This window comes from Gracilinanus agilis, chromosome 1, assembly GCF_016433145.1.
Source record: "Gracilinanus agilis isolate LMUSP501 chromosome 1, AgileGrace, whole genome shotgun sequence".
NCBI lineage: Eukaryota > Metazoa > Chordata > Mammalia > Didelphimorphia > Didelphidae > Gracilinanus > Gracilinanus agilis.
The window spans coordinates 112,507,334-112,525,123 of NC_058130.1; the positions used below are offsets into that span (position 1 = coordinate 112,507,334).

The window sequence follows — 17,790 nt, forward strand, 5'->3', positions numbered from 1 at the left end:
CGACAGCTTCGCGTCCTCTTTGAACTATGGCAGCCCCCAGAAGTTCTCCCCCGAAGGGGACTTGTGTTCTAGCCCAGACCCCAAGATATGCTATGTGTGCAAGAAGAGTTTCAAAAGCTCCTACAGCGTGAAGCTCCACTACAGAAACGTTCACTTAAAAGAGATGCATGTCTGCACAGTGGCCGGCTGTAACGCTGCCTTCCCCTCCCGGCGAAGCAGAGACAGGTCAGTAAATCTCCATTGACTGCCGCTGCTGTGTGGCTCAGTAATGTTGGACTTAACGTAAGAAAATCCAGCTTTAAGGTGTTTTTGAAGCATTGTAGAGATTGCCCGCGGTGATCAAATGACAGCCATGCCACCATGATAATGAAGGATTGTCGCAGTTGGTGTTTGTTGTGTATTAGCATGCAGAATCATATGCCATTTTTGCCCAGTGATGCACGCCATTATTTTGTGTGCTTTGTGTATATGTGTGTTTCCATGCATCCAGGTGTGTATAATGACACATGTACACAACACCCTTCCCTTCCCATATAACTTCACTTAGAAGCCGCAGCTTCTGTTTGATATATAATTGCTTTTCCCTGTGGCTTTTTAATTAAATAAATATATTATCTTCATACACACATATCTATCCAATATAGAAACAGAAATTTACGGATGGAAAGAACCATAGGTCCAGGACATCGGAACACCCTGCATCTCCGTAGGTATAACCAGAAATGTTATGATTCCTTAAATGGGTATTCATTGTGTCCTTGGGTTTTTTTTTATTATTATTATTATTAGTAATAATACTTGAGGAAATGGAACAGAAAAAATATTTAGACTAGGTTTTGGGTGGGGGTTGGGATTTTTTTTTAATAATTTCAATTTTTTTTAATGTACTGGGGTACTAGAAAGAATACTAGAAGAGGAGTCAGCAAATGTGGGATCTAGCCCAGCCTCTGCTACTAATTAGCTGTATGGTTTTAGATAAGTGGCTTAATTTGATGAGTTGAAGTTTCCTCATCTGTGGAATCAGGGGTTGGACTCTATTACCTTTAAGATTCTATGAATCTCTCATGCACGGTTAATTAACTGCAACGAGAGTCATGCACAGAAGGGAGGGGAAACCCCTATGCATTTTTGGGATCCGTTAAACTGTATTATGCCCAGCCTTCAGATGACATCATACTCTAACTATGTTGCTTCAGTACTGAAACAGTTGGGTTTAAACAGAAGCAGCTGGTCCTAAACCTCTTAGGCTTTTTATACAATATTCTTTTTTATTCCTAAAGAAAATGTAATATAAATGGAATTTGTCAAGGTGGTCAATGGTGGGGTAAAACAGTTCTACCACACTTGTGGAAATAAGATGGTGAGCAGATTGTTTACATAATTCAGTATTCTTATTATAGTCAGAGTGGTTGGTTCTTGTTATTAGATTAAATGTGGTTCATCAGTTGTGAATTTTCCCATTTTTTAAAAAAATGAAATATTACAATGTAGTAAAAAAGCAAAAGATAACAGAAGAAATAAATTAGACTCAGCTAACAGATTGCCAAACAGCCGCCCCTTTCCTAAAGCTTGTTCAGGTCAATTTGTTGGTTGGAGATTTTCTGCAGAGTACAACACAAAATGAAGAATCCTCTGGCAGGTAGACCTTTTTGTCTCTTAGGGTTTTCCCCAACATCCATAACAGTGGATTCTAGAAAGTCAAATAGTGCCTATTTTAATGGAATAAAATCAGACCCATGAAAACCAAAAGCTTTTCCATTAGCCTCTCTTTATCAGGATATAGCATGAAGAGAAACCCTTGTTTTGAAAGACTTTTCTTCTTCCACAAATATCCCATTCCCTAAAACTTGTTTATATTCTCTTCTGCAGATTTCCTTTATCAATTTATATATATTATATATATATATATATATATATATATATATATATAGAGAGAGAGAGAGAGAGAGAGAGAGAGAGAGAGAATTTTGAATATTAGAGATTGTCTTTTTAGTGTCCAAGATGGCATCTCAAAGTGGTGATTTTCATGTTGTTTATTGCTTTACACCTGGAAATACTTATTTGAGATGCCACAGTAGGACTAATGAAACTAAGTCATTGGACATTTATTAGCAAAAAAGGGCCTTTATGGAAATCTGCACAAAATTCACGAAGATGAAATATTTGAAGACTAGTCTAAATTTGATTTTATTTGCAAGAATCTTTATCATGATTTCTGAAGGACACATTAAGACCTAATATTAGAATAAATGACACTGGGACAAAAAGGCTACATATCCAAAGATCAGGATGGTTACTTATATGAACTCACATGGAAACATACCCTCATTTTTTATATCACTGAGAAGTTCTTCTTTGTAGTATCATTTATCTTAAAGATTTAGTAACAAATAAATCTACTTGTTTATAACAAAGACCAAACATTGATTATTGACCAGCCCCTTAAAGGTTAGGTCTGTCTTTTAGATAACTCCAGCTAAGTTGAGAACATGAGTTCACATTTCTAGAACATTTTAAGGTGGTATCACTTTTTACAAAATAAGAAACCACTTTTTCTGGATTTTTTCATCATCTGTGTGAAATATTACCCAGAATTAATCTTTTTACAGGGCTTTTATGTTTACTTACCAACAAAGTTTATTTAAAAGACTATTAAAGGCTAAAAAGTTTTATTTACAACAAAAACTAAATAATTAGGATTTGTTTTGTTTAGGTTTTTGTTTCTTTTTAATCAAGACCTTATATTTATCTCATGACCCCTTTCAGGGACAACAATATTCTTGGTTCCTTAGAAAATTGGTGTTTTCTTTTTCATTTTTAATGTTTCTAACCATGCAAATAAAGCTTAGGGATCTTAGAGGTTCTACACAGCTACGTATAAGGAATAATGCTAGTAAAGAACATACCAGCTCTCACCATTCATTACTTGGGGCCATTATCTTTGAAACTTGAGTAACAAAAATGGTAGTTGATAGTACTGTCTTATTTAATTTCTAAGTTATCACCTCCTATTTCTAATTTCAGAGAGATGGGCAATTTGATCTCCTCCTTGCTTTAGAACCCAGACCTTGGTTCACTTTTGCCTGGCTCCTAAAGATGATATTTCTCACCTCACAGCTTTCCTTTTTCCTTCCTTACTAGCTTATTAGTCATAGAGATCCTAGGGAATCAGTGACTGTGATTTCTTTCAATAATTTCCTATGAATCCAAGAAAGACACATTTTCTTATCATTTCTCTGAGTCAATGACCCTTCCCAAGCAGAAAGCCTACTCTCCCTTTAATCCTCCTCTCCTTAGACCCATTTCTTTCCAATCCCTAGAGTCTCAGTTCATCCATCCTTGACTCTTCCTTGTGCAAATAAAGCATGAGAGATTTTGAGTGGGGGTTGTAGTAGTGAAACAAGAGAGAATAGAGAGAATAGAGGATGCATGAAGTAGAACGAACAAAAAATCCTAGTATTAGCATTCTTCTCATTTTTTATGTTTATAACCTTGTCTATTGAAGATCCCAAAATACCTTACAAAAAATACCTCATCAGTTCTCCTAGGACTCTTCTGAGATAATCATGTAGTAGGTTTTAAAATGGAGAGAGGAAATAATGGGCATGTAGTTTGGCAATTAGTTGGCAAAGACCCAATACCCCTCTTAATAACCCCCTAAGCCACATAAGAATAATAGTATGGTGAAGTATTAAGGCCACCGAATGTGGGATCAGAAGACCTTGTCTCTGAAGTCACTTACCACCTTTAAATTGAAGTTTCCTCATCTGTAAAATGGGGGAACTAATTCTCATACTGCTGAATTTATAGGGTAGTTTTTCAGCTTTATAAGAAACCTTAAAGTATTTTATACAGATGTGATCTATTAAACCACAGTACAGAGAGGAGTTCATTTTAATAATAAAGGGATTCTCTCAGTGATACTCAGGGAAAAAAAAGAAAAAAACAAAAAGTTTGAGAGAGAGAGAGATGAAAGTGAATGCTGGGTGCATTTCCTGGGGGGAGAGAATTATAAACAAGATGTCCTAGATACCCTTCACTGGACAAGAGGGAATAAATGTACATTTAGTGACAGGAATTTAAGTTAATTGGAAAGAGAACTTTTCATCCTTGCCTTTAATAATAGTTGTTAGAAATTAGAGTGAACTATCTATCACATAAGCCTATGGAATCTCCTTCACTGTATTACTTTGAAAATCACATGGAGAGCTACCTAGCTGCTGGAAAGATGCAACCAGGGTAGAAATGGTAATTAGTCTACAATCCATTATGGTAACACTAAATCTTTTACATGGAAAAAAATATAGTAGGAAAGACCCAGACTCTCTGTCCTTGCCATCTCCATTGCTGAAATGCTATTCTGTAGCTTGGGAGCAAGAGAATGGACTCATCACCTATTGAAATTTTATTAGATGTCAACCCACCACTGATCATATTCTATACAACAGCCTGAAATATATAGGACAAAAAATTAACCACTTGGGATGATGAAATTATGAATATTTGGGCTGAACCTATAATCTCAGGGAAATTTCCTTGAAGAGGGCATAATAAAGCTAGCTGAGCTTAGTTTTTTCATTTCTTATTACCTGGCTTTGGTTTAGCTGCCCATGAAATGATGGCTGAGTAGTAGTAGTAGTGAATCATCTATACTGAAAATACCTCATTAGTGAATTACATTCATTTTTTTTGTGGGAGGAAAAATAGACTGCTGGCCTCTTTTCTGCAAATCTCTGACATTAGATGATATAATGAAATCTATTTTATATTCATCATAGTGATTGTCAACTTTAAAATTTCAGAAGTAAAATGAAGACTCAGTTGTAGAGGAACTAATTGATCTGCAGAGAATCAAATGTGTTTCTCTGTTCTCTATTTCCCATCCTAGGTAGGTTTTCAAAGGTGGAGAAATATACAACTTTACTATTGCTTTTCTTTGAGAGATAGTGACTATTAATTGTTAGAAGGTTCACCTTACATCTTCTCAGAAAAGTAAGAATATATACCTCAAGGTGTGAGAAAGGTGATTTAGCTGCTCTTAGACCAAATAATATTTGCTCAGGGTGATTGATAAATAAATATGAGACAAGTATTGGTGCCAAGCATGAGCCTGGCTTTTGATTGCTAGTTAAAGCAGAACAGATTTAAACATGTAAACTTTTTGATTTGTATGGAGCAAGACATCTGTATTTGGTTTATTAAAACCTGCTGATCTCTCCAGAACTAAATTTGTTCCTCTATAGGCCTCTGGGTAGCTGGAGCTAAAAAGCAGAGACTATACTTTTTTTGCTAGTCTGATTACCTGACTCTCAGCCCTGCCTGTACAGGTGTGCTTGAATAAATTAGCATGAGATACCTCTGATGAGCCACTGCATACATTAACAACAGAGGTGAAGGTGTGAACACTACCTGCCTCCTGTTACCACCTTCCCTGTGGTTCAGTAGCATCCATTTTTCATCTTCTACTATGTTTTGAAACTTATAGACAAATAACTTTTTTTAAAGAATCTACCTTTCAATAATTATGCATAATTATACCAGAAGACAGCTCTGAGAAACAAAATACTTAGCACCACTTCATGGGAACTATTTGCCCTAATATAATTAGGTGACAAATACAAGATGTTTCTGTTTCACACCTCAGATATAAAAAGAGAACATTTCAGAGACAATATATGTTTCACTACTTGTACGTTAGCCAATCAGTGTGCTCTGAGCTGTGTTTTCTAAGACCCCATGAAGCGAGCCTGTGAAACCCCGTGGTTTCTTAACATGCAAAGTGATAGTTTCTTTTCAAAAGCTATTTGGCTCCACAATAGAACCAGCAGACCAATAGATTTTGCCTTTATATCCATAGCTTTCCATAACAACACCAACAACAAACCTCCTTTACAATGGTAGATTGTGTCATCTGGGGTTTTATATGTAGTTAGGAAAGCAATGAAGAAAACTGTCTCCTTATATCATGAGCCGATGTTCTATCAGGCCAAAGTAAAACCTCCCATCTTCTTAATGACCTTCTGGTCTGGCTCAGTATAAAACAAAGTTTATTTCAGTATATGCTGACCCCTCTGTCCTTCCACTTACAAAAAGCATAGCAGACAATCACCCTATACCAAATATGCCTGCCTAAATTAGGAGAAGCATGTCAGATGTTTATAGATAACTATTGATGTTAGTTCCATAAAAGCCCATGCACTGGGTCTATACTGCTGCAAGGAGCCATGTAATTCAGGACATATACATCTATTGAACCTTATTTCTAACCCTCTCCACCAAAAAGAAATTTCTCTCTCTCTCTCTCCTTTTGTCCAAGTTAGCCGATTATTCAAGCACAAAGCTTTGTGAAGCATGTGTTTATTTGGTAGATGCTTGGTCAGTTCCATTGATGGCAGAATATAAATTCTTGGAGAGCAGGGAATATTTTGTCTTTTTATCCTCAGCCCCTAGTGGAGTGACTTCTACTTTGTAGACACTTTTAAATGTTTGTTGAGTTGAACAGTGCTTAAGTGTCTGCCTGACGCTGGCTACCTTTTAGTACCCGGGTGGGCTGTTTGAGCTTTGTCAGGACTTTTAAAACCTTGAACACACCTGTCATGGGTCTTTCTTGACACACAGTCCTTCATTTGACTCATTCCCTTTGAGAGGTCATTTCCTTTCATTTTTTTAAAAATATGTTCAGGTTCCCATCAGGAAACAAGCTAGAAGGCTGCTTATAACACACATTCTCTCTCTCTCTCTGTCTCCCTCTCTCCAATGTAACTTGATCTCACAGTTGAAAAGCTTTCACATCCACCTCCTCCTTAAAAAGACCAGTTATTGCTGATATTTTAATTCTAATTTTGATTCTAAGAAGTGCTGGGGTTGTTGGGATGGGACAAGAGTATTCCTTCTCTCCTAATTAAATTTCATTTTGAAGATTGACCTAAAAAGTATTTCTAAAATAAAGCAAAGAAAAGAAAACAGTCTTTTTTTTTTAAAATAATTTAATGTTTTTGCCATAAGTTTCCAAAAAACTTCAAATAAATGGATGTGGCAGAAAATAAAAAGGGCCCTGCACTTGTCAAAAATAGAGATTGAGATTCAGTAACTTTGATACTTAGATGCCAAAATGTGTGATGGGGGTGAGAACAGAGGAAAAACAGAATGGTAGAAGGAGAGAAGAGATACTAGAGGGAGAGTACATGATTTTAGGTAAAGATAATTTTGCTCACATTATTTAACACAAAAACCATGCTTTAAAAGAGCACCTAGATTCTATCCCCCCAACAGCAATCTGCTTAAATTAAAATGTTGGCTGTAAATTCTGGGTAAAAGGCTGTTATGCCTAGTGTTAGTGATCTTAACTCTAATACTTTATGAAGCTTATTACTTCTTTTTATTAACCATTACAGGGAGAGGAGAATGTTACCCACTCCCAGTTTAGCTCTTTTTCTTCTTTCTGATCTTGAGTCTACCTATAGAAAAACCTAAAGCCCACTGCCTCCAGTTGAATATAAAATCAAAACCTTAATTATGTTATTACCCAATTTAAAAATATTATTAACTACCCAGAAATACAGAACAACTTATTTTCCCATATGCACATATATACACCATGTACACACACACACAAACTCATTCTCACATAATATGTCAATTAACATCTGAAGACGAGACACAGAAATCATGTAGCGAGGTGAAAGGGCATGGAGCACCTTGATTTAGTGCAGTGATATATGAAGTTACCTGCCTTGAGTGGTTAAGGAATCACAAGATTTCACAAGGATAAGACCGATTTTGACCAACAGAACAACAACTCCTCAATAGGAAGTGTCTCAGGTCTGATAGCCAGGATAGGGGAGCAGCACTAATTCTGCAGGCTTTTTAGTCTGTTCTGTCACAGAGGGGGCAATGCTGGGTCAGTCAGCTCACTAGTAATTGTGTTTTACAGACTTCTAAAGCAATTGGCTCAGTCAGTCCCAATTCAATAAAAGTGGAGCGCGAGAGAGAGAGAGCACTTTTGTTCTATTTTTTACTTGAAATTATTTCATTCAGCAGTCTGTCTTTTTTATTACCAGGACTTGACATTAGCACTCCAAGCTATATTAGCATCCATTTCAGCAGTTCAGTAATGGTATTAAAAAAACACTTAACTTCAACGGTGAATGGTTGTATGACAGTACCATAAAAATCCACATTAAAAAAAAAACTTATGTATTTGTCCCAGCAAATTATTTTTCACTTGTTTAACCACTTCAAAACTCTGCTCTCATGACTAGTATCCACAAAGGCTTTCTTGCTCACTAAGGCATCCCATGCTAACATTTTGTTGGCTAGGGAAAGATGAAGAAAGGAGGGATGTAAGGAAGAAAGGAAAATCCAAAAGGAGAGTCAGTAGATAAAGATGCTATGCATCCTTGAGTTAGATTACCTTCCATTTGTCAGCAGAGGTAGTGTTGGCAAACTCCTAGCACCCAAGGTGAAAATCTTGGATCTTTCTGCAGAGCTGGGATTTGATTTTGAACCCAACACTCTCCAAACTTGGGATACAAGCCTAACTACTTTGGCACTGCTCTGTGCTCATAAATGACTACATTAGGTTCTAAATTTTGATTAAACATTCAGTAATTAATCAATGGTAGACATGAAGCAGTTGGCAAGGTCCAGAGCTGCAAAATGTTTAAGACATAAAACATTACAAAGTAATTAGAATATGCTCCTTCAAGAGAAGGATTGCCTCAATAAAAGGGTAAATGATAGCATCCTGTTTATTGTGGACGTAGGCAGCCAAAGCAATATGATAAACTGCTGGAGATACACATATCAGTAATCATCCACATTATTAGTGTCATTAATCATAATTCCAAAAATATGACAGCAGCAGCCAACTTTTTGACCAATTTTGCCTCTGCCTGTTGGCCATTATAACTTCACTAATAGACTGCAGAGCTCCTGTGCGTGGCAGTTTGCATTGAGAATGGAAGGTTAATTATATTTGAGCTGCTGATTTCTTCTCTCCTTGGAAAAGCCTGAGCACTTTGACAATCCCAAGAGCTCACTGTTGTTAAACCCGTAAAAGTACTTTATTGAAATTTTCTTTGTTGGTCAGGAATGAGTAGATGTTTCAAATGAGATATAAGCGCCAGGCTGGGACAACTGCTAATGCTTCTTGCTCCAAAATGATCCTTGGACAGCAAGCTGAACTCATACTTTCCTTAACATTTCTTTGTCTCTCCAGTGGATGAGTAAAAAGTTCAGCAGTAATAACCACTGACAGTATATGAGGGAAATCTCACAAGATTAATAGTACCCTTAGGTTGGGTAGGATTTGGTATTGCCTGCCTTGGTGGTAGTACTTGTGATGTCAAGAAATATTGGGAAGACAAGAGCATCCCTTCTATGGAAAATTCTGCATCTTATAGTGTGCCTATGTGATACCCAAAGAACCGAATAAAAAGCCAACAATATAATCATCTGAATGTTTCCAAAACTAATTTATTTACTGGCTAATAGATGCAATTTTTGGTGGATCAACTGAACTGGTTACTTTTCAACTAGTTTTAATTCATATAATTATTGCCATAGTTTATAGACTGTAAAAAAAAATAACAAAGCGAAATCTTTCCATATCTATTTGAGAATTGTTTCATCATAAAATTATAGTAGAGAAAGTAGTCAAGTGATAGTGATTATTCAGAAAAATACACCCAAAATGTTAATAGTCCCATAATCTAATATATTTAAATAAGAATGTAACTTTTAAGGCGTGTTTAAAACAGAGTTAGCATTCCTTTAAATTTTATGAATCTTATCAAGAAGTTGCTACTCTTTGTCTCACTCATTGGCCAATAACAAACAAACAAACAAAAAAACGGAATAAAGGAGGTAAGTTTTTGGTTTCTCATGAGAGAATACATTGCATGAAACTTTTGGAAATGTGGTCATCTTCATCTAAACTCTTTCCAAAAGTCAGAGTGTAAAAAGAAGAGAAGTGATTGACAATTTGGTCTGGGTATCTGGGGCAGCTAGCTAAGTTAAAACTATAGAGTAGAAAACTCTGATGCATGCTGAATAGTTTTGCAAAATATGCCACCCACACCTCTGAAGTTTCTTTTTTCCCTCAAATTAAAAAGAGCACAATAGGACTTGCCCGAGTGCCTTAGCAGTTGTCATTAAAACATCTTTCCCTTCACCATGTAATATTCCTCTCATGTTAACTGTGCAACAGGTACATATAGCTACTGAATAATCAGTCCTTTCGAGAAGCCCTAAAGTGTCAGCTATAACTCAGAAGAAGATAGGTAGAGAACACTGCTGCTGGATATCAATTCTATACTTAACCTGCGCCACAAGCACAGCCATAGCCCACCATTCTTCCTCCCTAAATGCCATCGTGCCATTAACATTTTTTATGCATTCCCCAGCAATGACAAATTGGTTTCTAACTGTAGCCCCAGATTTAGTATGCAAAAGGCATGTTTGCCTCTGCCAACAAACCAATAATTCTCACTAACATCTTCAGAGTTACAACATTTATAAAGTTGCAAAGTGGAGTAAACAAACCATCTGTTTGGCTTTTCCGTATATGTCATGCTTTCTTATTAGCATATTACGATTCATTTAGTAAACAAATTTGGTGATTTCGTTCACGTCAAAGTTAGAAGAAGCTAGAAGATGATTAACATTCCTGGGACAGGCACATTAATACATTGCTTCCTCTGCAAAGTTAAATGGCTTCTCAAGAGAATCACCCCTTGTTGACAAGATGAGACTGTCAATTTTGTTTGCCTGCCACATTAGGGGCCGTAAGGGGATGGCAAGCTCTGAGAAAGAGGAGCAGTGTAGGCAGCATAATTCACTGTGAATTGAGAAAAGAAGTCTAATTCTGATAAATGGTCGACCCCAATACATCCTACCTGTTATTACAACAGACGTGCCGTATCTGTGCTGTAAATTAGTTAAACCCCTAAAGAGTTTGGTGGGAGCTTATCTTCAAGTGAATAATTTGAGTGTAGAGGGAACTGTCTGCGTGACCAGTGTGAATGATTTGTTTCATATTGAAAAGGATTGAAATGACTGAATTCCACATTTTTAATTTGCAAAAGAACTTACTTGTCCTTTATTTCCTGCATTTAATAAGCATTCCTTCACTTTGGGGCTTTAGGAAGTGTTATATGGCATTTTACTTTGAATTTTCTTCCTCTGTCTACAAGGGGCTGGTTTTCAGATCTCCTGCAGAGAACCCAAAAATAGCAACCTATATTTAACAATTGCTATTTCTTAAAAAAAAAAAAAAAAAAAAAAGCCAAACACAAACCCTCTAAGTGTCAGAAATGTCATTGATTTCAACAGAGCAGCAAACGCTCCCTCTGAAACCACAATTAATAAACAGTAATACACAAATTATGCAGAGTAAAGGCAATAGCTAGTGAGTCTCAATAAAACTGGAAGGTGGATCAGAAGCTTGTTTTCCCCACCCCCATTTCTTTAGGTTTGAATGGCAGTCTTGCACTTCAGTGTAGAAAAACATTGTTAAGATTGACAGAATGCCCACATATTCTCTCTAGCCAGGCCCAAATTAGGTATCAATCAATAAACATACTTCCTGAGCATCTCCTTATGTGCAAGGTGCTGTGAAGAGCTGGGTCCAAACTACCCTTTAACTTAGAAATAAGAAAAAGAAAAACCACTAACCCCAAATAACAAGAGTGACATTGGAGCCAAAGCCTTGTAAAGGTGGATTTTAATAGAATAAACTGTATAAGTCACAAAACTTTTTTTAAAAAAATAATCCCTAGTTTTATAAAGTTTCACTGTTCACATCTACTTTGGAGCCTTCTAATTGACCGTTGTAATCTCAAATCAGTAAATTCTGTGACTCGCTGTTTCACTTAGCATTATTTAGAAAGGTAAGTCCAGCCCTTGATATAAAGATACATTGGGATTAATGGATTATCCAGTTCCTGATTTCCACAGCTTGATTTTGAAGTTAGCCATGACACTTTTCTTTCATTTTGAATTTCCCCCTTATACCACAAAACAGAACTCCAAAAGCTCATACTTATTCTTTAAAATCCAGCTGTTAGATTTTTTTCATTTTCACAGATAACCAGTGCATTAAATAGAATTGGGCAAATTGACAATTTAAAAAGAAAACTGTTGAAGAATCCCAAGTCTGGACTTAAACACACTCGGCAAATAGCATGTGCATTTAATTGACTGCATTTGCTAAAGTTATATTCACTTTTCTTCTGTTTATGCCTAGTGAGAATCTCACTGGAGAATTGGAATAGGGAAGGAAAGTCTGGAGTCCATTTCAGTCCAATAAGATCATTTTCAGTCATCATTATAATCTATGTCATTCCAAATTTAGAAAGAATACTGAATATGGTTTTTCATTCACTGAAAGCTTTATCACATTCGGTGCCTTCGGTAAACTGTAGAAAATTTGCAGATGAGAGTAGGTAAAAGAAATGTGAATTTAAACTATTCAAAAGATTTATTGATCATTCTGATTATAGGCTATGATTTGGGGTGAAATTTATACAAAAGTATATATGTGGAACTCCCTTGGATTATATTCAGCTTTTATAAGGGCCAGTATTTGACTTTTCCTCCTTATTACTCACCTTAAAGATTTAGCTTCATGCCTCAGATTTTTAAATTTCTACTCTTTAATATCTCTAGTTCCTGTTGGGAAAAAAAAAAGCATACTCTCTGAAACTTTGCTACATTATTGCTAGATTTCAAGGCACGTGATCATTTTTTGAGCCAGATTTTGGGACCATTGTTCTGATGACCACAACCAAGGCCAAACCTTGTCTCTACCACCCATGCTCTTCATTTCCCTCCAAGGCATTCTGTTGTCCTGGGAACATGCCCACACATTTCTGCACTTCCTACATAACCAATTCATCAACAATTAAGTAGAAACATAACATTTGTAATATTGGCACCCACGATATTGGGATCTGATAAAATGTTCATGCACTCCAAAGTAGACTGTCCTGGCTCCATCTTGGGTAGATACCTGCTTTAGGAATGTATTCAGAGCACGATATGTCTAGAGGAAACCATATGAGAACTTTATTTAGATATCCCTTGTTTTTAATAGAATTCCCATTCTGCCTTTTCTTCCATCTGCCTCTGAACTACTTCTCTTGACCAGAAGATGTCTTTCGTGGACTCTTTCTTCTACTTAGTACATCTTTCGGGTAACTTGATTCTTTGCCACTTTTTAAGAATCTCATTTTTCTCTTACCATTTCTGAACCTTTTTGTTCTTAAAACCTTTTTCAGAAGGTTTCTTTTGTTTTGATACAATTCATGGTCTGAATCAATATGTGAACTTTATAGTTGATATCTTTCCTTTTCTCTTCTTTTTTTCTTCCCTGTTCTGCTGATCCAAAAGAAACTCATAACATTCCCTAAATTGCCATTAACCCTGGGTCTTTGTGTCTATTTCCAAATACATTATGATAACTAATTGACTGCCACAGAGTAGTATGACACCTTAGGGTTCCAGTTAAAACCAAGTGCTGCTTCTTGCTCTTTGTCAGGAGGCTGAAATCTGACCTGGAGGAAGTGATCAACTCAACCGATGTCATAAATCTTCTCGGTATTCAGTCTGTTCACATTTCTGAAAGAATGGTCTCTCTCCTTCTCCCTGACCCTTTCCTTTCCTCTTGCTGTTTTTCTCCTACACTCTTTTTTCCCCCTTTCTACCTTTCACACATCTCACCCTGTCTTCACTATTCCTCATCTTCCTATGAGAGATTTTGCAAACCAACACTGCAAGAGTAGATTAGATAACTTCCCACTATACATTCTTCCCATCCTTACTTGAGTGTTTTTGCATTTGGCCTTTAGGAGGATTATTAAACAAAAATGAAATAGATTAAGAAATGAACATAAAAGAATCAATTCTTTTGAACTGTGGTTGCATAATGGAAATCGACTACTATGAATGAACCCGTGTTCAAAAGTTATGAACAGCAGAGCTAATGCACTGCCATGAGTTCATCTTTATTATTGCATTACACCTGAATCAATTGATAAAGCAGCTTTTTTTTTAAAGCCAGGGATGGCACTTAATTGAATAAAAGTCAATGTAATTATATTAGCAGAAGCCAACGGTACTGCTGACAGCGGAAAAGGGACACTGTTGAACAGAGTGCCAGAGCTGGTCTACACATTTCTGCACATCGTTTGGTTGACAGATATTGAGGGCTGGTACATCACCTAATTAGATTACAGATTTCCACTGCTGCAAGTGGGACCCAAAGAGAAACATCTCTTCCTATACAGTCTCAGCGAAGTTGTCTATTTTCACAAGTCATCTTTGGGAAGACGTGTCCATCTGGGGGATCAGTGTGTCCTTTCTCAGTGTTAATTTATTCTTCCTTCTTTATTCAATGATTCTTGATGATATTGCTTTGTGTCTGACTGCTGTTTTCTCAGCAGTGAACCAAGGAAATGGTAACTGCAGATGTGTGAGAAACAAGAGAGAGCTTACTTAACCTGCCTAGTTCTAGATCACAGCTATCACAAAATGTGAGTTTGTGAAATCAAGAGAGGGAGGGCTGTTAAGAAATATTAAATAGAGTGAGTGCCTTTCACTTAGATTTTTTTTTTATCAATAGAGTAATAGTACATAGCGTAGTTCTAGTTTTGCATTTTTATTCAGATTCCAGTGGTGTCATACCCACATATCAGGATAAAGACTTTCACAGTAGGCATTTCCTGCAGTGTGCTTAGCAACCTGCACTTGCAGTCATCTGCCATCTGACACTAAGGAAGCAAGGAACAACTGTGTCAGAGCAGGGACTACAGGGACGACTTCTGTTTATCATTCATGTATCTGCACACTGCATGCATCTGTTTAGAACTCATTTATGGATGATGATGATGATGCTGTGAATTTGGTTTGTCTAATTTGATTTATGATTTTGGATTGTGCAGCTGATCTGATAATCACCAAGACAGCAGTATGAGATGATGGCTTATGACAGAAAATGATTTTATGATCAGAACATGTTAAATCCCTATTTTTATTGTTTTTTATAAGTTTTTTTAAAAACCAGATGTCTAGAATGTGAATTTGTTTTCTCTCTCTCTCTCTCTTTCTGTCTCTCTCTCTCCCTTTCTCTCTTTTTCTCTCTCTGTCTCTCATTCTTGCTTTCTTTTGTGATCGATTTAGCAAAAGATTAGAAAGCTGATCTTATTATCACAAGGTAAGCTCAGCCTTCCTAAGTGCAGTGTGGAGAGGTGTGTCTAACACTTCTGCCCCTACAAAATCAAGAGTGCTATTATTGTCTCATGTGGAAGGTGGAAAACCTTCCCATCTTCCTTGTCTATCTGGCACATACCTCTCAACCACCCTTCATTTCCAAGGAAAATAATCCACTCTTGTAACCAAATTAATAAGTAACTTCTTTGAGTCTTAAAGTCCTTTTTTAATTTTTACTATATATAATTGAAACTTTACATTTGCCAATTTTGGTTATTTTAATCATAACAATCCAGTATAATGTTGAACTTCTCTTATTCCTGAGAAGTTATTATTATTATTATTATTATTATTATTAATTCTTTTGGCAACAGTAGCTTTCATTTTAGATATTTGTTAAACATTTAAGCCTTGTCAGGTGGAGAGAGGTATATGCCCTTGGGGGCTTTGAAAATAAATTGGGGGGGAAGACTAAGGCAATGTTTTTCAGATAGATAATAGCATATCAGACTTTGTAATTCATGACATCCCTATGGATGCTCTGAGACAAATCCTATATTTTCTATACACACAAAACTACCAGGAAGTTGCACAGGAGTTTTGCTTGTCTATGAATATAGGATTTGTTAAAAACTGAGACTGAATTTTTTTGTGGGGGGAGGGAGAGCAAATCATTGATCCTATCCCTTGGGGATTTTTCTCCTTCTTTAGTGGGGATGGGGGTGGGATTTTTATTTTAAAAAAGCAAAAACTTCTATATTTTTTTCATTTTTTGTGAAAACATATCTTAGCAACTAGTATAAAGCATGTTCTAAAGCAAATATTATTGCCACATTTCAGAAATACATTTATTTTACCTTTGTACAAAGTTATGATTCCAAATAGATCAGGAAAATAAGCTTAATCTTAGTATTCTATCTTTAATTGCTCATTTATAGGAGGGTTATTTTAAAAAAAAACCCTGCTTGGTTGATTTAAAATGACCAGGCACCTACTTTAATATTCTTCATTAATATTCAGACATGCATCAAGTGTTTGACCCTATAGGTTTGACCCTATAGCTCAGCCACCCCTTTAATACAATTTCCTCACAATTTTCACAATGTGTCCTCTGAATTCCTCTAAATAAACGTCTTATTAAAAAAATAGACGAAAATACAGCCTCTTTAGAGGGCAATTCCCTTTTCTTTCTAGAATGTCTGCTTTGAGGACTCTTGTTGCTGTAGTCAATAACACACACACACACACACACACACACACACACAAAATGATCAGATCAGTGATCAGTGACTCAGGAAAAGCAGCATGGTTTGGGCTTTGAGTTCAACGCGAGATCTCACCGTCTCCCAAAGATAATGTTAGTGAAGCGCTCCCCCTTCTCCACCTCCACCACTCACCCATCCTGACCCCTGAGGAAATAGCAGAAATGTTTATGTTTTTAAGATGGTATCCTTGGCAGTGACTATGCATAACGTGATGACTGAATGAAAGCCGAGTCAATTTAAAAATGCCCCCCTCTCTTCTCGTCCCTCCCTTTCCCCCACCTGCCCACCCCTTCCCTCTTCTTTTCCTAGACACAGTGCCAACATAAACCTGCACCGAAAACTGTTGACCAAAGAACTGGATGACATGGGCCTAGACTCATCTCAGCCCTCCCTTAGCAAGGACCTCCGTGACGAATTTTTGGTGAAGATCTACGGTGCACAGCACCCAATGGGACTTGACGTCAGGGAAGATGCCTCCTCCCCGGCAGGCACTGAAGATTCCCACATGAACGGCTACGGGAGAGGCATGACTGAAGACTACATGGTCTTAGACCTGAGTACCACCTCGAGCATCCAGTCGAGCAGCAGCATCCATTCCTCCAGAGAGTCCGATGCAGGGAGTGATGAAGGGATTCTCCTGGATGACATTGATGGGGCGAGTGACAGTGGGGAGTCTGCACACAAGGCTGAGGTCCCTGCCCTCCCTGTAGGCATTGGGGCTGAAGTTCCTGGATCCCTCATGTTCAACAGCGTGTCTGTGAGCAATGGTGGAATAATGTGCAACATCTGCCACAAAATGTATAGCAACAAGGGGACCCTGAGAGTGCACTACAAAACGGTGCATTTGAGAGAGATGCACAAGTGCAAAGTCCCGGGTTGCAATATGATGTTTTCCTCTGTGCGCAGCCGAAATCGGCACAGTCAGAACCCTAATCTCCATAAAAACATTCCCTTCACTTCAGTAGATTAGTTTAAGGATGGACACTTCAAATGCCAGCTCTCACCAGATGGCCTACATGTTTGAACTGCCATATTCAGTCTGTGTGTATGTGTGTGTATATAGATATGTAGATACATATGTGTATATACACACATATGCCTGTATGTGTGTACATATATACATATATTTTTTTCTTTAAAAAAAAAGAAAGAAAACACTAGGTGCTTTTGGGTTTTGTTCTTTTTCCTTTATATTCTTGGGAAAAGGGTGGGATCTTTAAAATGGGGGTAACAATAAAATGCCCTTTAAAAAAACACACACACAAACTTGCAACTAGTCCCAAATTTATTATAAAATTACTTGGTCATCTCCAAA

The 17,790-nt window shown here is 37.0% G+C and overlaps 1 protein-coding gene across 3 annotated transcripts; it reads left to right on the forward strand.

Moving 5' to 3' along the window:
* Positions 1–103: 103 nt before the first annotated feature.
* On the forward strand, positions 104–17,584 carry LOC123256758 (zinc finger protein basonuclin-2-like). 3 transcript variants are annotated; one of them, XM_044685339.1, is made up of 4 exons: positions 104–225; positions 645–710; positions 15,181–15,214; positions 16,785–17,584. In XM_044685339.1, the coding sequence occupies exon 4, from the start codon at positions 16,840–16,842 to the stop codon at positions 17,443–17,445; it is 606 nt and encodes a 201-aa protein (XP_044541274.1). In that variant the 5' UTR covers positions 104–225; positions 645–710; positions 15,181–15,214; positions 16,785–16,839; the 3' UTR covers positions 17,446–17,584. The 3 variants fall into 3 exon arrangements, with proteins under 3 accessions (XP_044541274.1, XP_044541266.1, XP_044541260.1); XM_044685331.1 differs by lacking the exon at positions 645–710; XM_044685325.1 differs by lacking the exons at positions 645–710; positions 15,181–15,214.
* The last annotated feature ends 206 nt before the right edge of the window (positions 17,585–17,790 follow it).